Consider the following 19131-nt stretch of genomic DNA (forward strand, 5'->3'; position numbering starts at 1 on the left):
TGATTGTAGTAAGTAGAACCCAGTCATGACGAAACGTGTTTAACGAAATAAATATTGGAACTGATTGTAGTAAGTAGAACCCAGTCATGACGAAACGTGTTTAACGAAATCAATATTGGAACTGATTGTAGTAAGTAGAACCCAGTCATGACGTAACGTGTTTAACGAAATCAATATTCACAGAAACAAACTTTAGATTTCATATGAAACTTTGTTTAGAATTTCGTGTAAAACTTCTCGATGACTATCGATCCTTAATGATGTAGTGGTAGACATGGAGAAAGGCAACTTGTCAACATCACCCACCGCCAACTCTTTGAATACTCTTTACTAACGAACAGTGAAATAGACCATCACGTTATAACGCCCCCACAGCTGAAAGGATGAGCATATTCAGAGAAGGGATTCGAACCTATGACATTAATATTATGAGTCGCGTACTTTTACCATCAGGTTCCGTAACAACCTGATATAAAAAAAATCCACCAAAAATTTAAGACATTTTAGAAATATTAAAGATATTCCTTGTTTACTAATTCTGCAGTTTACGGCTTGCAAATCCTTCTGGTATGTTCAAGGTAAAGAAAGAAGTTTTACTGCATTATTAGTTTCGTTTTAATTTTAAAAATAACAAAAGTTCAACCAGAACATCGTTATATTAATACGACTACGTCCCTAGAACCTTGCGTTAATTTTACAAAGCCTAAAGGAACATAAGAATAAGCTTTAAATTGAACGTAATACTGTACAATAAATTAATTCTGTCAGGAAACAAACAAAAGTCGTGCCAGGAGTTTGGCGTAAGAAAGTATAAGTTTGGTGACTGGAGTGAGAGAGTGGTGGAAACTGTTGGCGGTGTGAGCTGCGGAGGAAACCGGAGAGGAAGCGGAAGAGAGCAAGGCTGTGGCAAAGTAGCGAGTTCGTAGATTAGAATTCCGTATGGAGTCCGGTTAACTGAAAAAAAAAGGTAGTTTAGATTTGTTTTTAAAAAGACAGATAGGTAGCTATGTCCAGAAATTAGATGTGGGGGGGGGGACCGGAATTCCCGGAGAAAACCCACTTTCATAGGACTGACGCCAGATATTCCAACTGTCCTGTAAAAATGGGTAAAAAAAGAGTTCATGATGGTGATGAAGGATAGGGACATATCTGTGTTAAGTTTTTGTTTTGCATGTCTTGGAAGAGGTTGTATGGTAAGGTGTATTTGGTTTTCTGTAACGAGGCTATTAGTTTGTTTCTTTTCTATTCTTGCAGTACTTTAGTGTTAACTCTGTTTTTATCGTGGGGAAATTGCTGATGTTGTTTATGTATTTTTAGGGACGAAGTTAGGAATCTTTAGGGCTAATAGAAGGAGTTTCTTGTAGTTATTTTTTGGCATATTATGGGTAATTTAGCAGCGGTACTCAATGAGAAATGTCAGGGACTAAGGAGAAATTATATAAATGGGTCAATTGATCACGTGAAGCCAACAGTCCTCTCGTGTTGTGGTTAGTAAGGAAAGTCCATCTGGCTTTTCTTTTACCTGTCATATATTTCATCACATCACTGTCGAGTTACAAACAGACAGCTACTGTTAGTCCACAACACAAGTGTAAAAACACCTGCAGAAAAATAAACCACCTTGGATGATACTTACCAAAACCATATTTTTATTTACTTCGTAGATAAACTACATCTATAGAAGTTTAAAATGACTGTTATAAATAACCGTTGTAACCTGGGAAATGTTCTTATAAATTATCTCTACCACAATAATACAATATTAAGCTACTAGGTATTTCTTCAGTGAATGACGAGAAAACAGCGCCCCTGGTGGGGGTATTCTAGATGTACCCTAATTAAGAATTACAATTTTAAGTTAATCGGTTAAAAACAAACAAAAAACATACTGAATACAATGTCTAAAATTGTATAACTTATGCCTAGTTTAAGTCGTACGAAGAAGGAAAAAATATGCATTTTATGTTTGAAATACGATTTAAAAATTTATTCACTAGATGGATGACATGTTTTTTATCGCTAGCTAGCGATATCTATTTGTTTTTTAATATTTGCGCAGAGTGTTCGAGGACTATCTATTTGCGCTATCCTTTATTCATTTTCAAATGACTGTCAAAAGGTAATGAAGATAGCTGGTAAACAACACTCTCCATCAACTCTGGAGCTACTCCTGTATGGCCAAATAGTAGGGTTTGACTACTACCTTCATAACACACCCACAGAGTAACTATTCATATACTAATATCATTGATGAGTTCTCCTGGGTTAAAGTAAAAAAAAAAAAAAAAAACAGTTACGCAATGAGTCATCTGTGCTGTTCCCACTACGGGTATCGAAACACGGTTTTTAGTTTTATAAACATCAGACTTAACGATGACTTACTGATGGCATGAAGAAAAGTCACTAATAATGTGTCACATATCACGTTTTCTGCGGCGCTTGACTCGTAATCTGAGAGTCGCAGGTTAAAACCCCATCACACCAAACATGCTCGTTTTTCCAGCCGTGGGGACGTTATGACCCTCAGTCAATTCCACCATTTGTTGGTAAAAGTATAGACCAAGAGTTGGCAGTGAGTGATAATGAATAGCTGCCTTTCCTCTAGTCTTACAGTGCTAAATTAAGGAGGCTAGCGCAGATAATTCTCGTGCAACTTTGCGCGAAACAAAAAAAAAACAGACGTTATCTGCTACATCCAGAGTTCGTCGTGTTTTATTAGTTTACTAGATGCGGTAGCCGTGAAGTCTATCAACTGTGTCAGCGCCTGATTTAACGAACAGAGTTTCTAGTTCGTTAGTCAACCTCTTACGTAAATTCTACTAGTAATGAAATTATTATTTTTTACACACATTTTGTGTTTAGTAAACCAGCAACGTAAGTCTAACACAATGAATAGGAACTCCAACTAGCCAGAAACTACGGTTATGAAATACAGAAATTCGCTTTTGTTTCTGTAGCGCTTAGCCTGAGGGGTTGGAAGTAACTGGGGGATAACAAAAACTGATTACAAATCCACATCGATCAGCAGTCTTTCATGAAATAAATCACGTATTTCCTGGAAGTTTTAATGTAGCTAATATTTCTTTCTTGAATAACCAAATGACAGAATTAACAGAATTTTGGAAAAACGAAATCTCTTTCAAGAAATGGTAGAATAATTAATGACACAGTAGTACGGATAAAACAAAACTTTCAATTCAACCATGATAATACGTGGTAAACAAGAAATGAACAGCTTAATAATTTATTGTTTTCCTGATAATTTAATTTTAAAACAGAAGATTAGAAACGACGAAACTTTCAATTTAAGCAAGATAATACGTGGTAAACAAGGAATGTCCAGTTTAATAATCTGTTCTTGTTTTGATAGTTTGTTTTCCGTGAAATTTGAATATTGAAACAGTAGGTTAGATAATACGGAGTTTTCAGTTCAATCACAAGAAATTACCGCTATAAAATTCTCTCTTTTTGTGAAGAAGAAAATTCCTTAGTTACTTAAAAAAATTAAATATCCATTGACTCATTTTTTTTTCAATAACTGTTACTGAAGTATCCAACTTAAGATTTATAGGATCCAATAGTTTATACTTTGTGCGGGGCCTAGTATTGTGATACGATCCTTTGTCATTACGTAACTTATCTATCTAGTACTCCAACTTAATTAAATTTGATTATAATTGTGTATTGAACGTTTAAAGCATTACAAAAACAAAGTTATTTTCAAAGTAAAGGTTTTATACTGAAAGCTGATTAATCACTGGAAGACTAATAGGCCTGATATTTAATACAACTGCAAAAACTGTTTCATATATTTCCTAATCTCTTTCCGCCAATTTCAGATCTTTCAGATCAAACGTGTGTAAAAGTCGAAGTTCGAAAGAAACAAGAACGAGTGTTCTACACATGGCTTATTTGAAATGTGAAATAATCGAAGAAGAATGTGGAAAAAGTAGTTGTCCGTAGTTTACATAATATTTTCTGAGGGTCACCGGCTCATATCTCCGTCACACCAAACATGTTCGCCCTTTCAGCTGTGGGGGTGTTCTGATGTAACGATCAATCTCTACTATTCATTGGCAAAAAAGTAGCCCATGAGTGGGCGGTGGATGGTGATGATTAGCTGCCTTTCCTCTATTCTTACACTTCTAAATTAAGGACGTCTAGAGCAGATAGTCCTCGTGTTGCTTTTTGCGAAATTCAAAACAAACAAATTTGATATTTTTATCACAAATTTTAGGCATAATGATGTTTTACTTTCTTTCACTTTCTGACATCATTCAAGCTTACTTTGCTACTTTTGTACTGTAATTTCCCAGGTGGCTATTGGAAGAAGAAGATGATGACCTGTCCGAAGTTCAACCAGATGCTGTCCCTAACGAAGTTAGAGAATGGCTTTCTTCTACATTTACTCGAAAGACTGCAGCCCAACGAGTGCGCTCTGACGACAAGCCACGGTTCAGATCGGTTGCCAATGCCATTCGAGCAGGTATTATGGTAGACAGGTATGTGCTGCCATCTAGCCTAGTGAACAACACATATTTTCAGACTACTATTTTTCAAACGTTATACTTTTCAACAATGTTATATAATCTAACATAATTCTGTTTTATCCATTTCTTAAGTTCACATTTCATTTCTGCTTTGTCTCAATCATAATATTTCTTTAACATTCACATTTTCTGTATATATTATATAAAATAACTCGCCGCATTTGAAATATTATCAGAAAATAATAAATTATCTAAGGAGGTTGATTTTGACCGATTTTATAACCTTGTCAAAAATATGATGGGTATTTCATGAGCAATTATCTAATAAAATGATTTATAAAAAGTAATAATAATAATAATGGTTTAATTGTAAATGACAAGAAAATAATGACGTTGCGTTAAAAGTAATTACTTATAGTTATAATTACTTACATAATTACGACTGTGACTACCTTAAAAAGGCTTAATCTCAGTTTCAAAATAGCTTTAATTATTTTAGTTAAATAAAAAATGATATTTTAAACAGCGTTATAGTATTTCAAACAGAAAACGTACCACCTCATTTCCAAATTATATATAAACAAGATTTTAATCAGAATTATAGCAACATCGCGAGAGATTTGTCCTCAATATCAAATGATATGTTACGTTATGACGTCATTTAATTTCAAATTGTATTCAATATATGGTTCTTCAACGTGTATTTTTATATCGAGTAAATAACATGGTCTAAAATGAATTATTTTTGTAGAAAAAAAAAAGAGAAATCTGCAGAGATGTTTGATGAAAGTAATCACATATATTGGAAGAAATTAAATTTTATACTTAATACCAAATAAAATATTTCGTTCACTTACGCTCCAACAAACGAAGTTTATGTTGGTAAGTTCCGAGATAAAAGAAAAATCACAAAATTGCTTTCGAATTTATTGTTACTTTTAGGATATATAGAAGATTGTCCAGTTCTTCGCTGGTCCAGCAGATACCATCTCAGGTCATGCAGATGCTCAAGGTAAACTTTAATATATTTTTACAGTTTATATTCATTTCCATGTTAGGTGGCAGACGATAATAAGTTATTACTCCTATCGATGAAAGTTAAATGGTTTTTACAAATTATTTGTTTTATTTTGTTCTTTTTGTGTAAATAAAAAATATTTTAAAGGTGGCGCTGCTGACAATTATTGCACGGTTGAATATATTCTCACAGATCTCAGTAATAATACACGTCTGGGACATTTCTCAGGATAATGCAAATCATATCTTTGTTTAACTGTGAGCAAATAAAAGTGTCACTGCTCAACAAGTATAAATTCCAAGGACAAGTTTTGTGGATAATTTTATTTGTAGAACATTTTAAATAAATCAACAAATTAGTAATTTTGTATTTTGCAACTGAAACAGAAAACAAAGATATTTTGTTCCTAGGATTAATAAGGCACTGAAATACTTAAGGGCTCAATTATACTTTGATTTTATAGGTGAAATAATAATTCCTATTCCTCCAAACTACTTTGCTATTTGAATTGTAGCTAGTTTATTATCCAGACCAATAGTAACGCAGCTTATAGACTAACGCCACCGTTTTTCCCTACCGAATGTTTCGTTTGTCATGATTGGTTTATGGGCGGGTTGTATTCTTACTCGTAATTGTTTATTTTCTACTAAGAATGACGTGAAAAGTGAATGTTATGTTTATTAGAAGGCACGACACCTATGCAGCTGATGTACTCCTATGGTCAGACCTCGTCCGTTTGACTACTTGCGTACACTTCAATTTTTTGAGTTCGTGTAAAAGGGAGATCGTAAGGGCTGTTGAATGCGAATTATTACATCCAACGGTTCTGTTTCCTTCGATTCTTCTTAATTCTTCCATCACTTGACATGACGCCATTATCCGCCATTGTTCTTATTAGGTCACCCTCAATAATTCGTGATTTAGTCACTAGGAGTGAGCCGCAATCTTATAACAGTGTAAAGTGTGACCACTAATAATTTATGACGTCAAGACTGAAGTATTATAACACCTTCTTCAGCTGTGTACTTGAGAGCCATGTCCAGTCTACATCATTAGTGTCTTGTGTCCGTCTTTCCATATTAGGATAACAATGGATGTCACACAGTGATCGGTAGAATACGTTTGCAAACTACAACGTGTAATCTAAGAGTTTCTCAGGACTGCGACTAGTTCATTTTAATGAATTTCACGCAAAGCTTCCTGACAGTTATCTTCCCTAGCTAGAGGAAAGGCAGCTAGTTAACATCACCCACCGCCAACTCTTGGACTAATCTTTACCAACGAGCAATGAGATTTGACTGACAAATTTTAACGCTCTAACGATGACGGAATTCGAACCCATCACCCGTAGAATGCGAGTTGACATCCTAACCACCAGGCCATTAAGGCAAAATTAATAAAATTATTGATGAATTAATTTTTTAAAAAATAATTATTGTGCTTAACACGTTTGCAAGGGCTTTTGTTACGTCCTTTTAAACGTAATACCTGTGTTATATCTCGATCTGTCTACTGCCACATTTCCGTTCCATCTACGTATTTAATTGTACCACAGAATAAATAAATATGTGATATAATAATCATATAGCTAAGAAAAATGTGTTACTCTGTCATTCATTTAAAACATACAGGGCACTACGTTTTAGAGCATAGTAGCAGCAAGTGTTTCGACTCAGTGATAAACGAAATCAGAAAGAAAGTAAATGCCACAGAAAGGAATTATTCTAAAGTCACGCCCCCTATAAGAATACAGGTAAAGTATGAAGCTATTATACCAGAGATTTTCATCTGTATTTTGCACTCAGTGGGATGGTACATTAAATATTTATTATGCTACAGTTCAGTACTTTAGGTACATTCTCATAGAGGGCGCGACTTCTTTACAAACCTTTATAGAGCTGACTACCACAAACATTATTAAGGGTTACAACCTGGTTAGATTCTCACCTTATAACAATAATTAAAATTATTACTTATGGATAAATCTCGTGCAAAATGTATGTTAACCTCTTATGTAGTTTTTGTTAAACAATGTGTTACTCATACCTTTATTTTAAACATGTCTATTCAACATGCAAAGTAATTTTAATTTTAAGATTAAAAACACTTTAGACATAAAAAAGAATTTCAGATTTCACCTGCGAAATCCTTATGTCCACATAATTGTATCAAGCGTTTCTTTAAAAAATTTAACTGACAAATCTTTTCATGGATTTAGTTAATTCAACTTTCTGGTAACCACTATAAAGAATTAGGAAATGAGTATAACTTATTCCTTTTTTCATTCTGGAATGACTACAGATTTTTATAATGTTTAGACTAAACAGCTTAATCTGTAATATAAAATAAAAACAATAATAATAATAAAACTTGCAGGTTACGTGGAAACTATGTCAGTTTCTCACGTACATATTGTAATATCGAAAAATAAGTCACGTGGAAACTTTATGTAAATTTGTCATTCTCACTGATTGTATTTAATATCAAAACAATTATATGTTTGTTCAAACCGTGTCTCAACAAGTCGTTAGTCATACGATGAAAAATTAACAAATTATATACGACAAACTACAATACAGATGGAAGTTTTAGAAGTTCTAACTTGAATAAGAGGTTTTAGAATATTTTTATTTTCAGTAGGGTAATCTTGATTTAACGGTTGTATTCCATAGAATATAGATGAGTGGCCATTCGATGTTTTTGCCGTTAACGAAGTGGCCAATGGACACGTTCTACGTTACATTAGTTACGACCTGTTGAACCGCTATGGCATCCTACATAAATTCAAGGTAAGAAAACCGCCAAAAACATGTTTATTATTCATAAATAATACAGTTTTCAAACACAAGTCTATTGGCCACCAGACGTCCCTGGAAGCTTTGTACGTCTGTTACCTACTGTTTGGTTTGTTTGTTTGTTTTTTACTTTCGCGCAAAGCTACACGAAAGGTATCTGCGCTAACCATCCCTGATTTAGCAATATAAGACTAGAGGAAAGGCGGTTAGCTAGCACCACCCACTGCCAACTCTTGGGCTACTCTTTCAACCAACGAATAATGGGATTGACCGTTAATTATAATGTCCCTCACGGCTGAAAGGGCAAGCATGTTTGATGTGGTAGGAATTCGATCCCGTGACCCTCAGATTACGAGTCGAGCTAGAAACATACGTTCTTGAGGATTATTTTAAGACGTCGATTTCTTTCTGGTTCTGTTTCTATTGTAATTTTTTAACTGAAACCAAACTTGAAAACTATTAAAACAAGATAATAAAACTATACTTCTTTTATATAACACGATTCTTCCAGCGGCCTTATTTGACCAACTTTGTTTTGTTTTATTTTGTAGCTAGCCCAATATTTTTTTATTGAAAACAAACAATCTATTATTGTTAGTTTTATCGATAAATAAAAATATTATGGTGTATGTTCCAAGGTTCTTAGAACCCGCCAGTATATTATTTAGAACTTCAATATTAGTAACCAATGAAAGCAGTTCGTACCGATATCCCGTGTAATGCTATCAATGTATAAGAGATAAACCAAGGAAAAGTCTCGTGCTATTTTTGCTCGTTCTACACGATTACGTAATTGGCATGTGGTTTTTAGATTGCTAATAAGATATGGGTATTGTGCTGACGTAGAAACAGATACATGTAAAAAGAGTATATAGTGTACACGTGTTTCAAAATTCGTCCAGTGAGCAAACAAGAAAAGGGACAAAAAGTCTGATAAGCTTAAGTCACTGTACTGCACAAATTCATCCTTACCTTTCCTTATAATCCTCCCTACAATTATTTGTCTGAAAATTGTCTCAAGCAATAAGTAAGCAATGATTTGACTTCGTTATTTGGTAACAATTAGTTTCCAGTATACAGCAACAATTAAACTGCAGTATTTGGTAACAATTAGATTCCAGTATATGGTTTAACCAGTTATCTTTCGTTCATTATTTCTGAGGATGAGCAATGGTTAAGTTTCATATTTCAAAATATTTCTTCAGAAGATCTGTTTATGGTTTTGTTTCACCCATATCTTTCTGTTCTTTACAGCCCAGAAAGGGCTTTTAAAATTGTATGTGATGCATGAAAATTGCCGCGTTTAGTCATTAAAAATAGAAAGAAAATCGATTATACGATTGAAATTATTCTAGGAACAGGACAAGTTTCATTGTCTGTACGAATTTTGATAACTATGCACTAAGAATTATTAATAGTGTTTGGTTTTGTTTTTGTCTCACCTGTACAGATTCCCACGGCAGTTTTGGAAAATTTTTTGGTACAGGTGGAGATGGGATATGGGAAACATAAAAATCCCTATCACAACAATATCCATGCTGCTGACGTCACTCAGACCGTGCATTTTATGATTTGGCAGTCTGGGTTAGCGGTAGGTGTTGATGATTGTAACCAATTACCTTTGTTTTTCTCACCCCGAATCTTGCTTTCCAGACAAGATAAACTAAAAAAAAGTAGCAGAAATGTATTTGAAATATTAACTGCCATAAATACCAAAGTTAAACGATACAAGTGGTGAGTTTTCCATTTAATCAGATAACTCACTTAGCTTACCACCAGTAAGACTAGGAATCGAATGACAACAACCAACATACAGATACTATTTATTATTTAAATCGACTGCTGAAACGTCAACCAAGAGCTGTTTTTATCTCTATCAAATTTAGATTATCTCCACCTATTTCTTCGAGTATATTTAAATCAGTTCATGTCATACATTTTCTAATGTATCTTTAGACTTATTTAATATCCTCTTAAGCATGTTGGGGAGGCCACAGTGATCGTAGAGTTAGGCCTAACAGCAGAAAGTTCTATGTGTTTAGGAATTTGTTATTTCTAATTATGTGTAGTGTTGCATTAAAAAACAGTACAAAGAATGTATCACTAAACATTTCTTTTATTTTGCACACAGTAGTTTCTCGTGATTTCATTTCCTCACAAATCAACTTCCTTCTTATTGGTCATAGCACATAAGAACGGCTCCAAATAAAGCAAAGTGGGCAATAGATGCATTGGAATAGTTTCCTATGGAAAGCTCCTTCATCAGCTCGAGAACGCGGAGCTCTTTACGTAAACAAAAGCGCGATCCTGAAAGAAAACTCTAAAGCATGATGATTCGTGATTGGTTGTGAAAACTTTAGTTTATTCCAGTAGCAAATCAATCAGATTTGATGAAGAACTAAGAACAGAACGTGAAATTGTTTCCAAACAAAACAGAAAGAAGGAACAGTCTATAGGAAACTTTCAACTTTTGAACACTGTTATAGGATAACCAACATATTCCAAGGTAAATAATGAAGAGACACTTTATCTCCACAGAACTGGTTGACAGACCTAGAGGTGTTTGCCACTTTGTTCTCAGCCATCATTCATGATTTCGAACATACGGGCACAACAAACAACTTCCATGTCATGTCTGGGTAAGTATTAATATAACATAATTAAAGGTTAGAAACTCTATTACGTGATACACGCATATACAGTAAAAAAATGAAAAGGTACAAATGATATTTGCTGTTTCTTTTAATTCGTGATATGGAGACAGAAGTTAGACTGAATGTTGAACTAAATACATTGATATTTAAGACTAGAGACAGAATGTAGAGTGAATGTTGAACTAAATAGTTCAATATTTAAGGCTAGAGACAGAATGTAGACTGAATGTTGAACCAAATACGCAATATTTAAGGCTAGAGACAGAATGTAGACTGAATTTTGAACCAAATACGTCAATATTTAAGGCTAGAGACAGAATGTAGACTGAATTTTGAACCAAATACGTCAATATTTAAGGCTAGAGACAGAATGTAGACTGAATGTTGAACCAAATACGTCAATATTTAAGGCTAGAGACAGAATGTAGACTGAATGTTGAACCAAATACGTCAATATTTAAGGCTAAAGACAGAGAATGTAGACTGAATGTTGAACCAAATACGTCAATATTTAAGGCTAGAGACAGAATGTAGACTGAATGTTGAACCAAATACGTCAATATTTAAGGCTAGAGACAGAATGTAGACTGAATGTTGAACCAAATACGTCAATATTTAAGGCTAGAGACAGAATGTAGACTGAATGTTGAACCAAATACGTCAATATTTAAGGCTAAAGACAGAATGTAGACTGAACGTTGAACCAAATACGTCAATATTTAAGGGTGTCACAAATTTGAAGAAATGGGTCACGTGTTTATTTTCCAGCTAATTCTCTTAATTGCCCTTGCTTATTGGTTAACAAACAGTAATAGTGTTGCATTATCTATAAAGTTCGTTATATTAATACGTACAGTATTTTGTAACTCAATATAGCTGGGTCTTGTACCATACGGTTTCTAGATTTGCGGCAATCCAACATCACACCAGATGACGTCGCAGTTATGCACGACTGCGCAGAGAGATACTGCAATGCTTCATGGATTTAACTCTTCTATAACAGAGGACAAAAATGAAAAGTAATACCTTCTTTGTACAGTTAAACGACACTAACATATGTTTTTAAAAACCCCAGAAAGGAGAATTTGATATAATAAGTGATAGGATAAATTGTTTCAATATTACTTACATCTAATTCGTTCATCCTTCCCTATAATGTATAGTGCTACTGAAGTGTTCAAGTGCACCACCTAGCAGCTCATACAAGGGCTCAGACATTTTTTTCAAGTAAAATTTTTGACTAATAGCTCCGTAATTTTTTGATTGATTCGAGGTTTAATACTGTTTTGTACTCAGGAGGTTAAGCAATTTCGATTGATGTATTTGACCACGCCCCATGTCTCACAGGTTACTTTAATCCTGTCCGAAATAATTTCAGTTGAGGGTGGACTAGTAGAGATCCTAATGAGTAATAAAATCGAACGAGACACATGTGCGCCCCACGCTTAGTATTGCTGATGCACAAAAATATAGCTAATTAAAAAGGAGGTAGGTATCATAGATTAATTCATTGTAATCCTGTCTAAAAAAATTTCAAGTGCCACGGTCATTGTAAGTGTTAGTGGAGTATAGACAAATATCATGCAAAATACTTTTTCATGTTTGTATCTTAAGACCACCCTAAAGTTATGCACTGATACAGAATAATTACATGTTAAAACTTCCACGTTACATTAGGCTGAATGTTAATAGAACATAACTAATGGTTAAAACTTCCATCTTACGTCAGGGTAAGTGTTAATAGAACAGGCTAAAATTTAGAACCAGATAAATAACGTAATTTTGTTTGTTTGTTTTTGAACAGCAAAGCTACACGAGGTCTATCTGCGCTAGTTGTTCCTAGTTTAGCAGTGTAAGACTAGAGGGAAGACAGCTAGTTATCACCACCCACTCTCAGGCTACTCCTTCACCAACGAATAATGAAGTTGATCTTCACAGTATATCGTCCCCGCGGCTGAAAGGGTGATCATGTTTGGTGTGACAGGGATTCGAGCCCATGACCCTCACATTACCAGTTAAGCGTCTTAATCACCTGGCCATGTCGGGCCTCCAAAGATGAAATAAATTTACAAGGTGTCGTGTAGACAGAGACATCTACCATTTAAATCTTATAAAGTCCTGTTAGTTTTGTACTTCTCAAATATATACACATGTACCTAAAATAAAGAATATCAAATCAAAGAGAAAAAAAAATTGTAGACACACATATATATATATATATATGCATACATACAAACATTTTATGTGCTTACGTACGACTTTCATAAGAGTATTTGTATGTGCTGACTTATAACTTTCGAACGCCTGGACTGATTTCCACCAATTATTGCATGTATCATTAGTCCCTCTGGCTGGTGACATAGGGTGGTCGGTATTCGTATCTGTCCTGTGCGTTGGCCCCATATCTCTTCCGCGTGTTATAACGACTACATCATATATTCTATACAAATTTTTATGAAAAATGTAAACTTGAAGGAAATAAACAAGTTATATGGAAAATCAACTTCATTTGTTAATGGCTTTGTTACTTTATTTTAAAAAATTCTGTTGAAGTTTCTTAAGATTAACCAGGATAAATACGTGAAACAATCGTGTGAAACAGTGAGTTATTGTAACTAGCATAAAGTGACCACACTTCGCTATAGGGTCAGAAGCATCCCCATGGTGTACGAATCAAATATCTCGTGTGGGGAACCACGTGTCAAACATGGCGTCCAAGGGATCCGAAGAGGTAGCCAGAAACACGAAATCTGGTTCCACATACGTGTTCACCCACTTTAAACCCCCCTTTCTTACCCCATCATTCCTGGTTGACTCTTCCGGATGCGTTTGTGTTGGTACCCACTTGTTAGGGCGCTACGCAGGTTAGCCCTACATCCTGATCCATCTTGAATTTTGGTATTCCTCCCTTGAGAAAAGAGAGACGAGGGTTAGATGAACACACGTACGAAACTAAATCAATGTGTAATGCCAATTTAACGCAACGTTTCATAGAATTCAGTTATATAAGACCATTTTCAGTAACACTCAGTGTATTCCCTTTTAGTTCTGACACCGCCCTTCTGTATAACGACAAAGCAGTTCTAGAGAACCATCACGTGAGTGCTGCTTTCAAGTTACTTAAAGAAGAAGATTATAATATTTTAAAGAACCTGAGTAATGAAGAATTCAGGTGAGTTATAACCCGCGTGTTTTATCTAGAACACATGTATATATATAGTGTGGATAACTGTTTGAATGTAATTAATTTGATGCGAAAAATAAACGTATTTTTACTATAAACGGTGACTTTTCTTGCTACAAAACAGTTATTTTGATATATATATATATATATATAATATAAAACCAAACTTTTAATATGGACCGGAAAATTACACTTCAACGCAAATTCGATGATCCATATGTCATAAGTCATGTGCATCGTTCAGTCCGAATGTAATAAGTTATGTGCACAACATTCGATATGCAATGTTCTAAAACTGTTTGGGTCCTTTCACACGTGTTAATTAACCCAGAATTTATTTTGTTTTACTTGTCTGTTTGTTGCTAAGCGCTGTGCTAAATAATGTGCTATCTGCGCATATATCCAAACTCGAGTTTAGATTTTTAGCGTCATCAGCTCTCAGACGTACCGCTGAGCTACTGGAACCAATACTTAAACGTGTGACAGCGTTACCTGCTCGTTACTGGAAGAACATTTTGTCGGAAGTACAACGTTTGCTTTAATAACAAAATAAAAACATCCAATCGGAGTATGCTCTGTACTTAGAGCGAAGCTAAAAACTAATCTGACCATCAGTATAGTTTATTAAACATAGTTTCTTGCGCTGGTACTAATAAAGATTGTATTGCATTACTTCATCAGTCGGATACCCTTGCTGTTAACGAGATTTTCGTCCGTAAACCCAATAATATCTTACCAGATTCGGTAAGCCCAGAGACTTATGTTAGTCTTAAGTTCATAAGCTAATTTAACAATGCAACGTAATTTTTACAATGTGATATTTAATGTACGTCTGAAAAAAACAATTTCTTCGTCTTTTTCAGAGAATTTCGAGCTTTGTCCATCGAGATGGTACTAGGTACCGATATGTCTTCTCACTTCCACCAACTCAAAACCATGAAAACGTTACTTACCCTTGCAGAATTCAGGTAGGAAGTCAAGATAAGTTTTTGCTACTATTTTCTTAAAACTGGCCAGTTTATTAGAAGAAAATATTTATTTATCAATGTATTAATTATCGTAACATTAGCCGATCCTTTGATGAATTGACCTGTAATATAATACGGACTAAGTATAACGCATTAAATAATATATATAGTAAAGGTTTGATATTGATAAATACGAAATATTTTTTGATTAAGATATAAAGTGTATTTCAACCAATTAAGTGAACTAAGTCTGGATTAGTGGTTAGCATATCGGGCTTGGGTATAAAACGTCCAAAGTTCAAACCATATATTCAGCTAGGAGTAGCGACAAATATTTGGACAGCAACTCTTATGTTGTGGTTGGCTGTCCCTGACCATTCAGGGTCTATAATCTGGCTGTTTAACTCTTGTCTTTGTAATATAGTTTTTACCTTGCTCGTTTATCAATCTTTTAATAAATTCGTTGTAAGTGTTATTTTGGTAGATAGTAGCTCTTCACTATTCCTAAGTCATGTAGCGCACGGTCAACGAAACCACTGCTACCCTTTACGGTATTGTAACAAAACAAACTACCTAGTAAATCTTACGGGTTTCTTAAGTTTTAAGATAAGAAAAAAAAAGACTTAATATAATACATGCTTTCGCAATATCGGGTCTGATTTAAGTATCATAGATATTGGAAACAGATTGTTTGATACAGATGTAAATTAATATTCAGCGTGCCCGGACTGTGAATCCGTTGCTGCAAAAAACACGTTCGTTACATTGGTGTAACGCCCTCTATTTTCGTATTTTAGACCTAAATTAGGCTCACTTTGCTTATCCATTCACCGAAACGGTCTGTGTTTCTATTGTTACTCTTTTTTTTTTTTTGTATTGTGCATGTCATAATTCTTAATTTCCATTTTAGTGCCTGCACTTACACGAGTATGATAAAGTATTAAAATTGGTTTGAATATACAAGGCGAAAACACTAGTCACGCACTTAAACTGGTTTCGGTCCCTCATCAGTAACACCTCGACAGGGACAAATCAAATTAATAAGATTAGGCCTCTCATAAAGGTACATTGTATGTTTTATAATTGATGTTTTAAACGTCTTATACTGTGTAAATAAACGACATTTATAGATACAATATACGTTACAAAACGACTATTGAAAAATATATCTCGGAACGGCTGGTGTGGGTATTAACACCTTCACTAATAAAGCAGAAAACAACGTTTCAGCCTGAAAATGACCTAAGAAGGTCGAAACATTGTTCTCTGCTTCATTAGCAAAAGTTTTAATACCCATAACAACCGTTCTGAAATACATTTTTACTTCAAGTGGGTTTCTCGTCATCATGAAAAACGACTGTTGAGCGATTAAAGTTAAATATATAACATTACGTATTATTGGAGATACAGAAGAAACAAAATGACACACAACGACAGGAACACACAAAGAAGTATTCCTTGTTGTTACTACTGACTATATCCGTAGATATCCTTATTGTTACTACTGACTATATCCGCAGTATTCCTTGTTGTTACAACTGACTATATCCGTAGTATTCTTTGTTGTTACTACTGACTATATCCGCAGTATTCCTTGTTGTTACTGATGACTATATCCGTAGTATTCCTTGTTGTTACTGCTGACTATATCCGTAGTATTCTTTGTTGTTACTGCTGACTATATCCGTGATATTCCTTATTGTTACTGCTGACTATATCCGTAGTATTCCTTGTTGTTACTGCTGACTATATTAATGGTATTCCTTGTTGTCACTACTGACTGTCTCCGTAGTATTCTTTGTTGTTACTACAGGCTATATCCATAGTATTCTTTGTTTTTACTACTGACTATATTCGTAGTATTCCTTGTTGTTACTACAGGCTATATCCATAGTATTCTTTGTTTTTACTACTGACTATATTCGTAGTATTCCTTGTTGTTACTACAGACTATATCCGTAGTATTCCTTGTTGTTACTGCTGACTATATCCGTGATATTCCTTATTGTTACTACTGACTATATCCGTGATATTCCTTATTGTTACTACTGACTATATCCGTGATATTCCTTATTGTTACTGCTGACTATATCCCTAGTATTCCTTGTTGTTACCACTGACTATATCCGTGATATTCCTTGTTGTTACTACTGACTGTCTCCGTAGTATTCATTGTTGTTACTACTGACTATATCCGTAATATTCTTTGTTCTTACTACTGACAATATCCGTAGTATTCCTTATTGTTACTACTGACTATATCCGTAGTATTTTTTGTTGTTACTACTAACTATATCCGTGATATTCCTTATTGTTACTGCTGACTATATCCATGGTATTCCTTGTTGTTACCTTGACTATATCCGTGGTATTCCTTGTTGTTACTACTGACTATATCCGTAGTATTCTTTGTTGTTACTACTAACTATATCAATAGTATTCTTTCTACTGACTATATCCGTGGTATTTCTTGTTGTTACTGCTGACTATATCCGTAGTATTCCTTGTTGTTACTGCTGACTATATCCGTAGTATTCCTTGTTGTTACTGCTGACTATATCCGTGGTATTCCTTGTTGTTACTACTGACTATATCAGTGGTATTCCTTGTTGTTACTACTGACTATATCCGTAGTATTCCTTGTTGTTACTACTGACTATATCCGTAGTATTCCTTGTTGTTACTACTGACTATATCCTTGGTATTCCTTGTTGTTACTACTGACTATATCCGTGATATTCCTTGTTGTTACTACTGGCTATATCCGTGGTATTCCTTGTTGTTACTGCTGACTATATCCGTGGTATTCCTTGTTGTTACCACTAAATATTTCCATAGTATTCCTTGAAATGTTTAAATTATACTAAAATGTATCAACTTGCGAAACTACTTGTCCACAACCCGCATATAAGATCTCATTATGGACTGCTGCTACCATTTCAAAATCAGGGACTTAGTGTGTAGACCTGGCTGAAAATGTTTATACAAACATCGTAACACATTAAATGTAGTTCTGTCCATTTCAGTAACTGTTTTTCTTATTTTTATTTATCTCGCCCTCCACAGTTTCTTTAATATATTTATTTCAACATACTCTGTTGTTTCGTGTTGTTTTTCTTAATGTTTTAATTATGAAAATGAAATAAAATTAAAAATAATTTATATAACTGAAACCGTCAGTACCTGGTGAAACCATAGCTGTGATACGTAGTGTATTTGTGAATCGTCTTGTTTTTCATAAATTGTGTAAAAAAGGTTTTGTATCCTTTTAAAAAAAAACACAGCTTTATTTAAACGAACTTGAAGCCCTCTGACGATAATTATGCGAAACATCATATTAATCTTTATTAAAACAAAGCAAATCTTTTCTCCAGTAGCAAAGAAACAGACAAAGAGCCGTAAATTAAGCCTGCTGCAACCGTTGAGTTGGAAAGTTTGAGTCAATGTTATCCGTTAATTAATTATTTTTAAAAGTTTTTACTTTAAAATTCAATAGTCATACATGTTATGTAACTTAGGTGTTTTGATATTGTCAGTTATGTTTTTGGTATGACTTGTATAGATGTTGTCATTAAATAGTTTCATTGTAAAGAAAACAAAGCATAAAACCAAAAATAATTAAGTCAAAAACTTATTTAAGTTGACATACTACTACTTATTTTTGTATTTCACATTACCAGGTTATTATTTTGGTAGCATATTAACGGTTATTAACTAAATTGGTTTTGTGTTGTTTGAACAGTATAGACAAACCAAAGGCACTTTCTCTTATTCTCCATTGCTGTGATATCAGCCATCCAAGTAAAAACTGGAAATTACACAATCACTGGACTCAGCTTCTTATGGAAGAGTTCTTTCAACAGGTAATCATATTACTACACGTTGATACTTTCATATTTCAACGGGAAATTACTTACGCGTTTAAAGTTTGATGTTTCAACTCGTAATTATTTACACGTTAATACCGTAATCTTTCTATTTGTAATTACTTACATATCAGTATTATGATCTTTTACCGGATA

At 34.1% G+C, this 19131-nt stretch overlaps 1 protein-coding gene and 1 long non-coding RNA gene across 4 annotated transcripts in view; one reads left to right on the forward strand and one right to left on the reverse strand.

Annotated features, from left to right (window-relative positions):
- LOC143247206 (dual specificity calcium/calmodulin-dependent 3',5'-cyclic nucleotide phosphodiesterase 1A-like) overlaps nucleotides 1-19131 on the forward strand; it is a 135158-nt gene that overhangs the window by 107763 nt on the left and 8264 nt on the right. For all 3 annotated transcript variants that reach the window (XM_076494881.1, XM_076494882.1, XM_076494879.1), the window contains 8 exons: nucleotides 4317-4502; nucleotides 5433-5502; nucleotides 8181-8297; nucleotides 9754-9894; nucleotides 10842-10942; nucleotides 14004-14129; nucleotides 15005-15109; nucleotides 18852-18972. In XM_076494881.1, coding sequence (XP_076350996.1) covers nucleotides 4317-4502; nucleotides 5433-5502; nucleotides 8181-8297; nucleotides 9754-9894; nucleotides 10842-10942; nucleotides 14004-14129; nucleotides 15005-15109; nucleotides 18852-18972 — 967 coding nt within the window. The remainder of the gene's footprint in view (nucleotides 1-4316; nucleotides 4503-5432; nucleotides 5503-8180; nucleotides 8298-9753; nucleotides 9895-10841; nucleotides 10943-14003; nucleotides 14130-15004; nucleotides 15110-18851; nucleotides 18973-19131) is intronic.
- On the reverse strand, nucleotides 10417-12306 carry LOC143247208 (uncharacterized). Its single transcript, XR_013026435.1, has 3 exons — nucleotides 12087-12306; nucleotides 11812-11951; nucleotides 10417-10610 (listed from the first exon to the last, which is right to left on the reverse strand). It is a non-coding gene; the product is annotated as an uncharacterized LOC143247208 (long non-coding RNA).

Source organism: Tachypleus tridentatus, chromosome 3 (assembly GCF_004210375.1).
Source record: "Tachypleus tridentatus isolate NWPU-2018 chromosome 3, ASM421037v1, whole genome shotgun sequence".
In the NCBI taxonomy this organism is placed as follows: domain Eukaryota; kingdom Metazoa; phylum Arthropoda; class Merostomata; order Xiphosura; family Limulidae; genus Tachypleus; species Tachypleus tridentatus.